The sequence below is a fragment of the Scardinius erythrophthalmus genome (assembly GCF_964197995.2).
Source record: "Scardinius erythrophthalmus genome assembly, chromosome: 4".
Taxonomy (NCBI): Eukaryota; Metazoa; Chordata; class Actinopteri; order Cypriniformes; family Leuciscidae; genus Scardinius; species Scardinius erythrophthalmus.
This window is the reverse complement of record NC_138224.1, coordinates 14,800,613-14,813,371: the sequence shown is the minus strand read 5'-3', so window position 1 is coordinate 14,813,371 and position 12,759 is coordinate 14,800,613. Positions and strand designations below refer to the sequence as shown.

Sequence of the window (12,759 nt, the reverse complement as noted above, 5' to 3'; positions counted from 1 at the left end):
GATCATAGCGGTTGTTAATCCAATCCAAATAGTTATCTGTTCTGCTTGTGTGTGCGTTTGGACAAGTCTGTTAGCGCTGTAGCGTGTGCGATAATACAAGTATTAATGACGAAAGCATCTGCCTCTTAAAGTGCTTTACAAAGAACACAGGTTTCGCACAAATGCGTTCGCAAAAAAAACAAAAAAAAACATGTTTGCGCTTCTGAGAGTTTTCTCATCATTTGTGTTCCAGCCTGCGCCTACAAATGAGTTCTGCACAACTTAAAAAAGAAAATGGAAATAGCTGCAGCTATGCTGACATTTTTGCTCAATTACACTAATGAGAGCATTAGGAGCATGTGCATTTGTGGCTCCGCCAGCCAGAACTCTGAAATGGAGCTTTTTCACGCCTGAGCAGGGAGGTTCAGAGAAAGCCGTCTTAACTGCGGAGCGCGCACTGACAGCAAGATGCTCGCTAGGTGTAGCGTTTGGCCATCGCTTTTCTTTCTCTTTATAGTTTTTCTTGAACACATTCTTGTGCCAGAATGTGGCTGAAATTTTGCCATCCTGTGCTTTTCCACCTCTTTAAAAGTGATGGAGTTAGCTTCCGTACATTCGCCTCTGTGGCTTTTCTGAACTTCCAACGGGCTGCTAATGGCTTTGTTTGTCATGATTTAGACACGTTAGCATGGCCTGTGCCAGCACAATTGGGAGGTGAGCCATGTGCCGGGCTGCTCGATTCACCCCTGCTGCATGCCAGCGAGGTGCCCGACGATATCCGAGCTTCTTGCGCACAAGACTTGCGCCGTCTGCCAGCGCGACACGCGAAACCTGGCACCGGATGCGTCTTGCGCCATGGGCCTGGGGCCTAAGCTCTTGATGTTTATGTTCAGTGGGAGTAGCGTGGGATTTGAGCTTGCGCAGGTGTACGGCAAGCCAAGTTTATGTTCTTACAGAGTTTTGCTGTCTTAAAATGGAAAATAGTTTAAGCATGACCTCTTTCTGGCGTTGCCTATGCATCAAGTGCATCTCTTTCATTTCCCAGAACCCTCTGGGATGCTGGCTTAGATTTACAGCTGTATTAATCTACTCTATGTATCCAGCGCTCTTTTGGCATCAGTGCTCGCATCTAGAAATGAAGCTGCTGCCGCTCGGTGTGCTGTCACCTGAGCTGATTTAGCAGGTGCTAACCTCCATCAGCCAGGAAATGTCAGGCTGGCCTGGCTGCGTTTGTGTGCCGCTTCCTTCAGGGCAATGCATGCTGATTAGAGCATGTGCCTTTCAGAGCGTTCTGAAATATGACCCGCTTTAGAGACGTGGCTCGTGTCAGTGTACCTGTTACTTTGGTGCACTTTCAGTTAATTAGCATGTCACAGGTGAATGTAAACAAAACTAGTACTTGAATGCATACTACCCTGTTGGTAACATGTTTTGTTTTTTGTGTTTTTTCCTCAAAGGCGGTGGGTTTTGAATGATTTTGACACTTTTATCGACTGGTACTATGAGTTTCCTCTCTGAACTTTTAGAGACGGGTAATGCTGATGCAAGGAGGCACCAGATATGTCTTCCATTGTCCCTCCAGGATTGCCGGAGGAAGCCCATTCTCACTGCTTTAGGCAAAGAGACTAACAAAAACGTCTTAAGCAGACGTTATAGTGTCTGTCGATCATCAGAAGCATAGTTAGTTCGCTCGGCGGCCATCTTGGCAGCACTACAGGGAGCTTTTTTCTCTTTGGCAAATATGCATAAAGCGGAGCTGAGTGGGGAAAGACCAAAATCTCCAAAACTGTTAAGATTAAATAACATCAAATAAACTCTAAAATCTTATATTTAGATTTATACGATTTTCAATTGCATCACAAAAAAAACCCTGCAGAACACAGCAAATGCATAACTACTATATTATTTCTATAACCACATGCATTCTCAGGGAAGCAAAAATTTTACCTTTAGGGGTATAACAACTTGTTTCTGCATGGGGGTTAAACGTATTTACCTATAAAATAGTTGTACCTTAAGGTTACATATTACTACTCTAAAGTACAGTACTAATAGACACCTTTTAGGATAGATAAAGTAAAAAGTTGTCCTTTTAAAGGCTAATTCACACTGCATTGACAGACGTCAACCAACGGCAATAGACGCATTCTTTGTTTTGTAGGATCAGTATGTTACCCCTGTCGGCATCTGTTGCCATTGGTTCGTGCTTGTTCATGTTCAGTGGTTTGTTGGTTCGTGGAATGTACGAAAAGTGACGCACATGCTGTAATCTGGTGATTTACAATCTGTCGGTACAGTGTAAGTTAGCCCTTAGAATGTTCTAACCCAGTGACAAACTGTTGTACCTCTAAAGGTAGCGTTTAATACTTTTTTTTTTTTTGTGACAGTTTGAGATTGTAGGTCATGTAACATTGCCATGTGCAGTATATTACAGTACAGTGTTTCGACTCCTAGTTCACTGATGTTGATTGAATATTGTCCTGACTTTACAAAAGATTCGACTTTTGAATGACAGAAGCATAAAATGAGTTTTGCTGCACTCAGCATGTTGTCCTGATGAACACTTTCTCTGTTGGTCACAGTCTCCATTTTACATTGTTCTGTGTGTTTTTATGGTCCTGTCCATCAGAAACAGTGTTTTTACAGAGCCTTGCTGATAAGACTTTACAAAGATGCGAGTACTCCTTTGTGTTTCTCAAACAATCTTATTTAGAGTCCGTTTTCATTTTGTTGTCTCTAGCTCTATTTTTCAAAAAGCATTTATGTAGGTCTATAAAAAACCAGAGACTGCCTGCCTGCTCATAAAACCATCTGAGAATTGTATAACTGCTCCCACTGTTTCTTAATATATTTGATTTGAATCCATCACCTTGAATACCGCGTTTGCATTTGAGCAATTATGCACAGTTCAATAGCTTCCTAAATGATAACAATAAATAAAAGAAATAAGATTGTAGCTTTTAAAGAACTGCAAATCCCATGATGCACCAGACTGGTTAATATGTGTTCAATGCATTCTCATTTTTCTGTTTTTAAAACAGGTCTTTTGCAACAAATATTAACGTAATATGCAAGCGCTATAGATAGCAATCCAAATGGCCCACATTTTTCCCCATATCTTTTCTCTCTTTCTCTCTTCCTCTCTTCCTCTTTTCTTTTTGCTGGAAGCCATGTGCTTATGCCACTTTGACATAGTGAATCAGAGGGGGTCTGATAACTGCTGTCTTGGGCATCCACGTTGTTTAATTTTTCCCTTTTGAAGTCGTAGGAGCTGTTTGTCAGACATCGGAAAAAAGTGCAAAGTGCACCAAATGGAGTCGTTTTGCTGCAGTGCTTGCGCTCGACCCAGCATCCTGCATCTGAAGCACATGCCCTCTGGGTTGTGTTTTAAACATGTCGAGGATGGAGGGGGGCACAGTTCTTCCTCGCACTGCTGCCATTTGCGTGAAGTTAAAATGGAAAAGGCTGGAACAGCTACCTCCCAAAACCCATATGACACCAGAGGCATGTGAAATGGCACAGAAGAGATGCAAATGTGCCACGGAGAGGGGCCTATAAACCTCAGACAGATCTCTACTTTAAACACTCACCAAGGGATGTGCTAGTGTGTGCATGCTGACCGTTTTACTACCTGCTTTGTCTGTTGAGAACCCTTGTTCTGTGTTTTTGGTCTTCAGGCGCGTATACTGATTTTATGACTATCTTTATGCGATGTGAGTATTGTTTGTCCAAAGAGTTACTTGATTTGCGACTGTTTGTAGATATAGAGCATCTACACCTTTGTGTTTCCTCCATTTTAAGTGCCTAGGTTGCTTTAGTATGCCAGCACAGAGGTTAACAAATGGTGAGACAGAATCTGTGCATCGGCCATTAACCACAGACAGTGGCATCTGAATTAATGACGGGTGACTTGGTACCCCAGCACTGCTCTTTCCTGTGTTTACTTCATGGGTAATTGGACCCTTTTTTCCCCCTTTATGGACGAGGATACGGATAGAACACAAAACCTTACAAAACGGTGATTAACTGTGCTGTCTTTCATTTAGGGGCCCTCGGTGGCCGTCATAAAGCCTCTACTTTTATTTTCGGCCAGAACTGAGGCCCAGACAGAAGTGCAGCCAGTTAACATCTGTTCAGGAGCACTCCTGGGACTGCCAAAGAGAAGGTCAGACAATGACAAACGCTCTGTTAGGTTTTGTAAAAGGGCTGTTTGGCAAATAATGTAAGAAATATACAAATATTCTCATATAAACCACATCAGACTAAGTAGTTAGCATGTGCGAGGCAGATTATAAATACACTCGGATTGTCAGAAATTACAAGTAGTGCCAGTTTTGTTCCTGTAGCTCAACTAGGAGGATGTTGGCAATACCAAGGTCATGAGTTTGATTCCCAGGAAATGCATAGTTAGATAAAAATGTATCTGAAATGGAACTAATACGTATTTTAATCAAAATTATAAAGAAAATGGATTATATATTATCTATTGACAAGGCATTTGGTAGATTTTGGAGCTGATTCAAAGAGGAACTGTCACTTCTGTTCGCTATAAATGGCTCTGATAGGGTTGGGATTTGTGAACTTGTTCCATTTCATAAACAACAACATTGCAATTGAATCTACGACCATGTGATTCTCGAACTGATTCTTGTGAACCAATTATTTTTAGTGAATCAATACCATTTAGCATGATCAGAGTAGTTCAGCCAAACTAATGACTCAAAGCTTCAAATGTACTGTTTTTAATAATAAAAAAAAAATTACTGTTTTTACTTCAAATGTAAGATATTAAAAAGTGAATTAAAGAAATAAATGTTTTCTTTTTTTAAATATATAATCTATAGTTATTGGATTGCATGATAACTATTGGATTGGATTGCAGTATCTAAAAAGAATTGAATTGATCAGTGTATTATTAAATAAATAAACAATTCTGTATTTTATTTCTAGTGTCTTTTGTTAAAAGCACTAAAAAATTGTTGATTTGAATTGGACCTGGAATCATTAAGAATAATTAGAATCAAAATTCAGTTCTTTACAATCCCCATTTTTAGCCAAGTAGAGCTTGGTTGTAGAAACAAAATGGCCTGATATCAGCCATTTGAGCAGCCTAGGCAGTATAGCAGTCTATCACTTTTAATTACCCTAATAAATAAAACGCATCTTTTATGTGTGGGGGACAGAAATCAACTGTTAATGACCCCTTTAAGCACAAGAAATGAAGACATACAGCAGATATTCTCACCATCAACACCACCGTAATAAAGTCATACCCTCCCTGCATGGTATGAGCCAGGTTTCTGACCTCATTTCAGGGTTGTCCATCACTGGCCCCACTATCTACATTCCATCTGTAGTTTATTAATGCCCCTACCCACTTTTTACACCTCCACTGGTACAGCCCAGTCATTACAGTCGTAACCTTCCTCTCTTCGGCTGTAGCTGGCAGTCGTGCCTTATGTTTTCACTCAAAAACCCTTCTCTTTCATACTGCTGCACAATTGCTCTTTCTAGTCCTATGCTGTCTAAATCTCAATCTTATTTGATTCACATGCTTGTTTTTATGTGCAATATTTAGCCAAAATGTGTTGCCTTGTAATTGATATGTTGAAAATGCTTGTGCCGACCTAAACCCCCCACTTCTGGGGTGTCATTTCTTAATAGCATCTCCTCTATTATTCCCTTTTGTGTTTGAACAGATATATTATTGTAAATGTCTGCCTCGTGAGCCACACTGCAGCCTAGTTTGGTGAATGCGGGTCACTTTCTCTCACTAGTGGGCTGAAGAGCATGAAGGGTTCTCAAACCCTTCGGCAGAATGCTCCCTCTTCCTTTATTCTCTTTCTCTGCTCTTATATGCTACTTGCACAAGGATCCACTTCAGTCCTGTACAATAATCCATTAAAACCAGACTGGCAATTATAGTTCTGACTTTCGGCTGCATAAGCGGCAGCTCACTGGCTATAATTGCAGTTTTTAAAGTTATTGCGGCAACAGCGGCTTTGTTTGTGAAGACACCAGAACAAGAGTTATAAGCTGTGAAATATGTTCTGATAATATGATGCTCTACCTGAATATATTTATATAAAAAAAACGAAGGCAGGTAGTGACTGATCTTTTTTCTTCTTTTTTTACCTTTCATACCCTTGATAAATTTGCAGATGTTTTAGTGGTCCGATAGGACTCAATTAATGGCGCGATTTTGGGGCGGGCTTAACAGTTTGATCAAATGATGGAAAGCAAGACTGTTTGGGAGACTTGTTTGAAAAAAAAAAATAATTATTGATTCCATTTCATGCCCTAACTGGTGCTGAAATTACACTTTAACTTTAAGTTCTGTTTAAGTAGAAATCTGTGGCTATTGTTTCTGCGTTTATTCGCTATGTGAAGGTGGTGACACGGGTGTTATTTTAATGTGGCATCAGTTCAAGTTCGAACGAATACTAGATTTATGTTGAGATGGCTATATAATTATTTTACCTATCCGTACACTTACCAACAATTTCCCCAAACTACCACTAAATCAAGGCCTGTGGTGTAAACGTATCCTTCACCCCTTTGACAAACAGTCAAAATTACTCATAAAGACACTGAATACAGAAATACTGCTCCCATTGACTTTCTTTTTTTTAAAGCGCAGATACAAACAGTGTGAGACCGGTCTTAACTGGGGCGCTGCACAGCCTAAAGCAGCAATCTTTTTTGGTGTGTGTGTGTGTGTGTGTGTGTGTGTGTGTGTGTGTGTGTGTGTGTGTGTGTGTGTGTGTGTGTGTGTGTGTGTGTGTGTGTGTGTGTGTGTGTGTGTGTGTGCTTGCATGTTTTTTCTAGGTGTACAGTGAGTACTGTGAAAAGATATACCAACTTTTTGAAGGGTGTGTATCTATGTGAGCTGGATCAATTATCATGTAATCAGCTTTAATCTCCCAGACAGCCTGCATGCACTCAGCCAATATACTGTACCCTGCAATGCAAACATATATTATATTTTATTACCCTCTAATATGCCATCAATTTGTGGCCTAATTTTTTTTATATCATTCATTATTTCTTAGTCTTTGCATTTCAATTAACCAAGATAGAAAGCAGTTGCTGACATTCAAACAAGCCATGCCATACAAGTGAGAGGTACGCAATGAGCCTGTGCAATATGTCATGATGCACCTCTTTTGAGCATACAAAAGCTGCTTGACTTATGACGCCTCACTGCCCATTTGTGTGATGTCAATGTCTAATGCATTGGCTCATAAATGTGTAGGAAATCAGTAGTGATACAATAATACAAAATAAAAAAATTGGGTTAAAAATAAATGGATTCTTCCCTCACAATATTTTTTCAATTTGCTTAATCAACCGCTTTTGACCAGACCACTCTAAAGTGCTATAAGCAAAGGCAGGCCTTTTTTTTTTTTGCAACCTCAGTCTCGTTTAATGTCTTTTGAAACCACCTGCAGTCAGAAATTGTCCAAATAACAACGTGCATCAACTTCACTATAATGTTTACCTGACACTAATGGCAGAACTTGGGTAATACCTTAAGGCAGTGAATTTTATTTATTTTATTTTTAACCAGCCATCTCTTGTGACATAAAATAGCAGTTCACCAATAAATTATATAAGCTCAGTTAAGCCACTGCAGTGCTGGAAAGCATACAAAGGAAAAAGAAAAAGAAAAAGAAAAGCAGCCTCTGCCCAGCCTTTTAGACTTGAGCGGCACCCAGCACTCTGAGGGTTAAAGCAGAACTGCAGTGAGCCCTACTGCAGTGTCTAAAGCATTTGGCTGATCGCAACAGTACATCAAGAGAGGGGAAAAAAAATCTAAATGGTTCTCTTTTTTTCTTCTTCCAAAAATCCTTTTATTGCATTTGTAACATTTGGCACAGTACAAATTCATGGTGCTTTTACAAGATAAACCTGCAAAGATCAACATTGACCTTTTTCTTTTCTGTTTTTTAAAGAAAGACTTCTCAGTATAAATGTTTTTTTTTGTTGTTGTTGTATTTTTCACTGCATTCTCTGTAGTATTTAGAAATCACACAGAATGCCCTTTTTAAACAAGACTACCCTCATTTCTTAAATTCAGTACAGCATCTTAAAACAACTCATTTTTTAAATAGGAGTTATAAGTTAGAAAATAGTTTCAATTTCTTATTTTTAATATAATCTGCTTTTCTATTACCAGCCCATGGTAGTTTCAGTTTTTCCATATATATTTATTTATAAGCATGTACAACAAGAATCAGTCTTTAGGAATTGCACTCTGTACAAAAAAAAAAAAGTAGTTCCTGTCTTTTTTCTCTTTTGTGCATTCTATTGCATGTTTTTATGCTGGGGTGAGGGTGGGCTTATAAGGGAGAGAGAGAGGGTCATTTTGACTGAGGTTCTGATTTGTTGGGGGCAGATTATATCTGAGTCTCTTGTACTTTCTCCTTGGTGTGAGTTTTTATGACAAGTGCCTCAGGAATAGCAGTGGGCAAGGTTCGAGGCAGAGAATTTCCAATGCTGTTATTTTCTGTCCATTTGGCACCATGGCCTGGTGGCTTGTAAGTGTTGTATTTGGGCTTCAGGGTGCTGTAGTCGATCTTATGTGGGTTGTAGTCCACCTTGTGAGGACTGTAATCCATTTTGGACTTGTGGGGGCTGTAGTCACAACTGACATATTCCGCTTTGAGGGGGCTGTACTCTGCCTTGAAAGCACTGTAGTCAGGTTTGAAAAGGCTACAGTCTGTCTTGAAGGGGCTGTAATCGGATTTGAGTTTGGGCATACTATAGTCAGTTTTCGATTTCGGAACACCATACTCTGGTTTGAACGGACTGAAGTCTGGTTTAGGAGTATGAGATTTGTAGTCAGGTTTGTGAGTACTATATCCAGATTTGTAGGGACTCTGCTCAGGTTTTTTGTGTATGTGGTAATCCGGCAATGACTTGTGTGAATAGTCCGTCAGTTTATGAGAGCTGTATTCCAGAGTAGGTTGGTACATATAGTCTGTTTTAGGTTTGTAGGTGTTGTAGTCTGACTTGTGTTTGTGGATGCTGAAATCTTGCTTGGGCTTATGGGTACTGTATTCTAGTTTTGGTTTGTAGCTGAAGTCAGATTTGTGGGTGTTGTAGTCCAGTTTGTAAATACTGTTATGATCCCTTATCTCTGGGAGAGTCAGTGCCCCCTCCCCTGCTATATTGGCAGCAGATGCTGGTGGTGGCAATTCTTCCTCTACCGGAATAATTTCCACAGTTCTGGCTGCAGCCACCGTGCTCCTCTGCTGATGCCGCTTTCGTAGTTTATAAAATACAATTAGCATGATTGCTGCTAGCAAGGTTACTGCCACAAAACAACCTATAATGATCTTTGTTGTCTTCATCACCTCATCCAGACTGGTACTGGCTGGGTTTGGCGGCTTTCCTGTTGTCACTTTTGAGCCAGGTACAACAGATGGGGGACTTGGGGGAGTGTCAGTGCTCTGGAGCAGGACTGTAGGCGTTGAGATAAAAACCGGCTGAAAGACGGATGGTGAGGCCGTGGTAGTGGTGCTGGCGCTTGCTGTGGTTGTGGTGGTTTTAGGCTTGGGCATTTCAGATGTGGGGTTCAGTACCTCCACTGTGACTGTGGTGAAGTAACTGAGGTTAGATGTGTTGAGTTCAGCCGCACTTACATTTAAATAGGCTGAAGCGTTGGAATTTCCGGCCGCATTGGACACCATGCAGGTATACATACCCGTGTCACCTGCTAGCACATTTGAAAAGTTAAGAGTCCCATCATTTAACACGGTTATCCGTGGGTGGCTTGATGCATGAGTTAGAACAGTCCCGTTTGGTAGGAGCCATCGCACGGCAGACATTGCTGCTGTTCGACATCGCAATTCTGCCACACGTTCAGCAGAAATATTCAGATCTCTCGGGGCATCAGCAATGAAAGGGGCAGAGCACTGCATTGCCCCGGTGTCACCCCTGTCCAGCTCAACCAACTGGCGGCCTCTCATGTGTGCAGGGGAGTGACAACGCCCACAGCATGTTGAGTTGGTAGGGATATACTCGCGTAGCCAACGTGCTAGCCAGAGTGAGTCACAGCCGCAGTTCCAGGGGTTATGGTGGAGGTGAAGTTCCACCAGGTACTTCAGTGGGGTAAAGAGAGCATGGGGCAGTGAGCTTAGATTGTTATGGGCCAAATTCAGTTCCACCAATGAGGCCAGGTCATCAAATGCGTTTCGCTCAATTAGCCCTATTTGAGAGTTCATGATCCATAACTTTTTGAGTGATGACAGTCCTCTAAATGAACCTGGTTTGATCTCAGGAAAGAGGTTCTCTGAGATTTCCAGCTCCTCCAGCCCAACCAGAGGCGTCAGGTTGGGCATCTCTCCTCGAATGTTGCACATCCCCAGGTTGAGGTACTTGAGGTTGACTAGACCCTCAAAGGCCCCATCTGAGATGTACTCCAGTTTCCTCAGTTCACCCAGATCCAATCTCATTAGAGATGGCACTCTGTTAAATGCGTACGATGGGATGCTTTCAATGGGGTTATTCCTCAGCCACAGCTCTCGCAGCTTGGACAGATACTCAAATGCCCCACTTGGCACCACTGTCAGCCTGTTATCAAATAGTTCCAGTGTATTGAGATTAGTCAGCCCACTGAAGGCTCCCACTTCAATCTGTCTAATGGCGTTGCGACCCAACTGCAATACCTCCAGGTGATGGAGGTTGCGGAAAGAGTCGGCCTGCACAGCCTCGATGGCGTTCTCCATCAGGTTTAGGTGCCGGGTGTTACTGGGTATTCCTGGTGGCACACGAGAGAGCCCACGCCTGGTGCACACCACCTTGCTGAGCTGGTTGTTGCAGGAGCAATCAGTTGGGCAGCCCTGGGGCCCTGCCGCGGCCGCCACCTCCACGCACACTTGAACCATGAGGAACAGGACACAGAGCAGGGCGGCTTTCCTGGCTCGACGCACAGCTACCCGCCCCAGGAGACTCATGATGTGGCACATTCATAATTCAGCATCGTCTGGGGGGGCGTGGGGTGATGATGGAGGTTGGGGAGAAGGGGGTAGTAAGTGGGGGGAAGGGGAGGGGTTCACCTCTGACTAATGAAGCCCTACCCTGGGTTAAACAAAACTCTAGATTGTTTTTCCATTTACTGAACTGGAGGCTAAACGTTCAGTGACAAGTACTCGAGAAAAGAGGGAGAAGTGAAAAGCCAAGGTATAATGAATTAAATAAAACAGGGGACTATATTTTATGTATAAAAATGGTTTGAAAGGCTCAACACCTACCTCAAAGGTTTTATACGTCCAATTTTTGCAATCACAAAATAGATTTTTTCCTCATTCTTATATTCCCAGGATAAGCAAAGCCTTCTCTTTTTTCATTTGTCAGAAAACAAGAGATGAATGCCAAAATGGCCCCTAATAAATCCACAGAGGAGCATCCGAGAAGATGTGTAGTGGCTCTGCAGGGCCTCAGAGCTTTAGGCAAGAGTACCAATCCAGTTTGGCTCCTATAGAAGCGTTTTTTCTTGCACTATCCACAGATGCTTGTCCTTGGATACCTCTGCTTGACGCTGCTACTAAATGCCTGTGTCTCCATAGAGGACCGCTCACACATGCTAAACCAGTGTAGGGGGAGGAAAAAAAGGGAGGGGTAGTTAGAGGGGGGAAAGAGAGAGGAATAAGAATGAGAAATCCAGTCTTTTCAAATGTTTGTCTATGCTTTTGTTTAAAGAATAATAAAAGTGCCCCTCTAATGTTCCCACTCACTTTACTTTGTCCGTCTCCCTTTCTCTCAGTATGTTTTGTCCGCTCGATTTGTCAGCACCTTGTCCAGCTGAAAAGATAGTGACACTGCGGTCATTAGCGCATTTCTTTCCTTAAGTAGCTCTGGGTTCGATCTTCATACAAGCGCTATCACACAGCGAAGGCTTCAGGGTTCTTTCTACACACTTCCCAATTATCCTTATTTTCTGTAAGAAGTTGATGATGAGAGTCCAGGGAAGGTGTAAAGAGATGCATCAGTGCAGAGACGGCTCCGTAAGAAGGCTCGTTCACTGGAGAGAGATCGCTCTCTCTCTGCCTCGTTCTCCTTCGCTCTCTACTGCTTTCGAGCGTGCTCTCTCTCTCCCTGGAATGAGAGAAAAAGGAGTGTGTTTCTCCCCCCTCTCTGTGACGTTGTGTTGATCAGAGAAGTATCCGTATAGCGCTGCAGTACTCTGAGCTCAGTGCAGAGTTGAAGCTCTCAGCTTTGTCAGCGGCACAGCTGTCCGGCTCAAGCTGGTGGATGAGCGCTGAGGCAAGGGAAAAGTGGCTCCCCATACCAACATCTTTCCTTGCTCCCTCCTTCCTTTCTTTCCTTTTTATTTTTAACCTCGCCGGCACCGGGTTAGTCCTTCCTGCTGCTGTGCACCGATGTTTTTCGCTGTGTTCTGTGGTGCAGTAGCAGGCACCCGGGACGCAGGCTTACTTGCCTGCTCTTCTTTTTGTCCTTCAATGAAAACGTGAATGTACTGCTGACGCATCACACTCCAAGCAGTGCATTGGTTTGATGCATTGGTTTTAGTACGTTAGCTCATCCGTATCCGCCCCCCCCTCTCTCTCTCTCTCTTTCTCTCTCTCTCTCTCTCTCTCTCTCTCTCTCTCTCTCTCGCTCGCTCGCTCGCTCGCTCTCGCGCTCTCTCTCTCTCTCTTTCTCTCTCTCTCTCTCTCTCTCTCTCTCTCTCTCTCTCTCTCTCTCTCTCTCTCTCGCTCGCTCGCTCGCTCGCTCGCTCGCTCGCTCTCGCTCTCTCTCTCTTTCTCTCTCTCT

General features: G+C 42.7%; 2 protein-coding genes across 3 annotated transcripts in view; one reads left to right on the top strand and one right to left on the bottom strand.

Moving 5' to 3' along the window:
- snd1 (staphylococcal nuclease and tudor domain containing 1) overlaps nucleotides 1-12,759 on the top strand; it is a 179,220-nt gene that overhangs the window by 79,583 nt on the left and 86,878 nt on the right. The window lies entirely within an intron of this gene.
- lrrc4.1 (leucine rich repeat containing 4.1) lies at nucleotides 3,381-11,213 on the bottom strand. 2 transcript variants are annotated; one of them, XM_081363372.1, is made up of 2 exons: nucleotides 9,104-11,213; nucleotides 3,381-8,533 (listed from the first exon to the last, which is right to left on the bottom strand). In XM_081363372.1, the coding sequence occupies exons 1-2, from the start codon at nucleotides 10,950-10,952 to the stop codon at nucleotides 8,379-8,381; spliced, it is 2,004 nt and encodes a 667-aa protein (XP_081219498.1). In that variant the 5' UTR covers nucleotides 10,953-11,213; the 3' UTR covers nucleotides 3,381-8,378. The 2 variants fall into 2 exon arrangements, with proteins under 2 accessions (XP_081219498.1, XP_081219497.1); XM_081363371.1 differs by having other exon boundaries at nucleotides 3,381-11,213.

Excerpts from the sequence above, each read along its gene's own strand:
- lrrc4.1 (XM_081363371.1), bottom strand. The coding sequence starts at position 10,952 with ATGTGCCACATCATGAGTCTCCTGGGGCGGGTAGCTGTGCGTCGAGCC.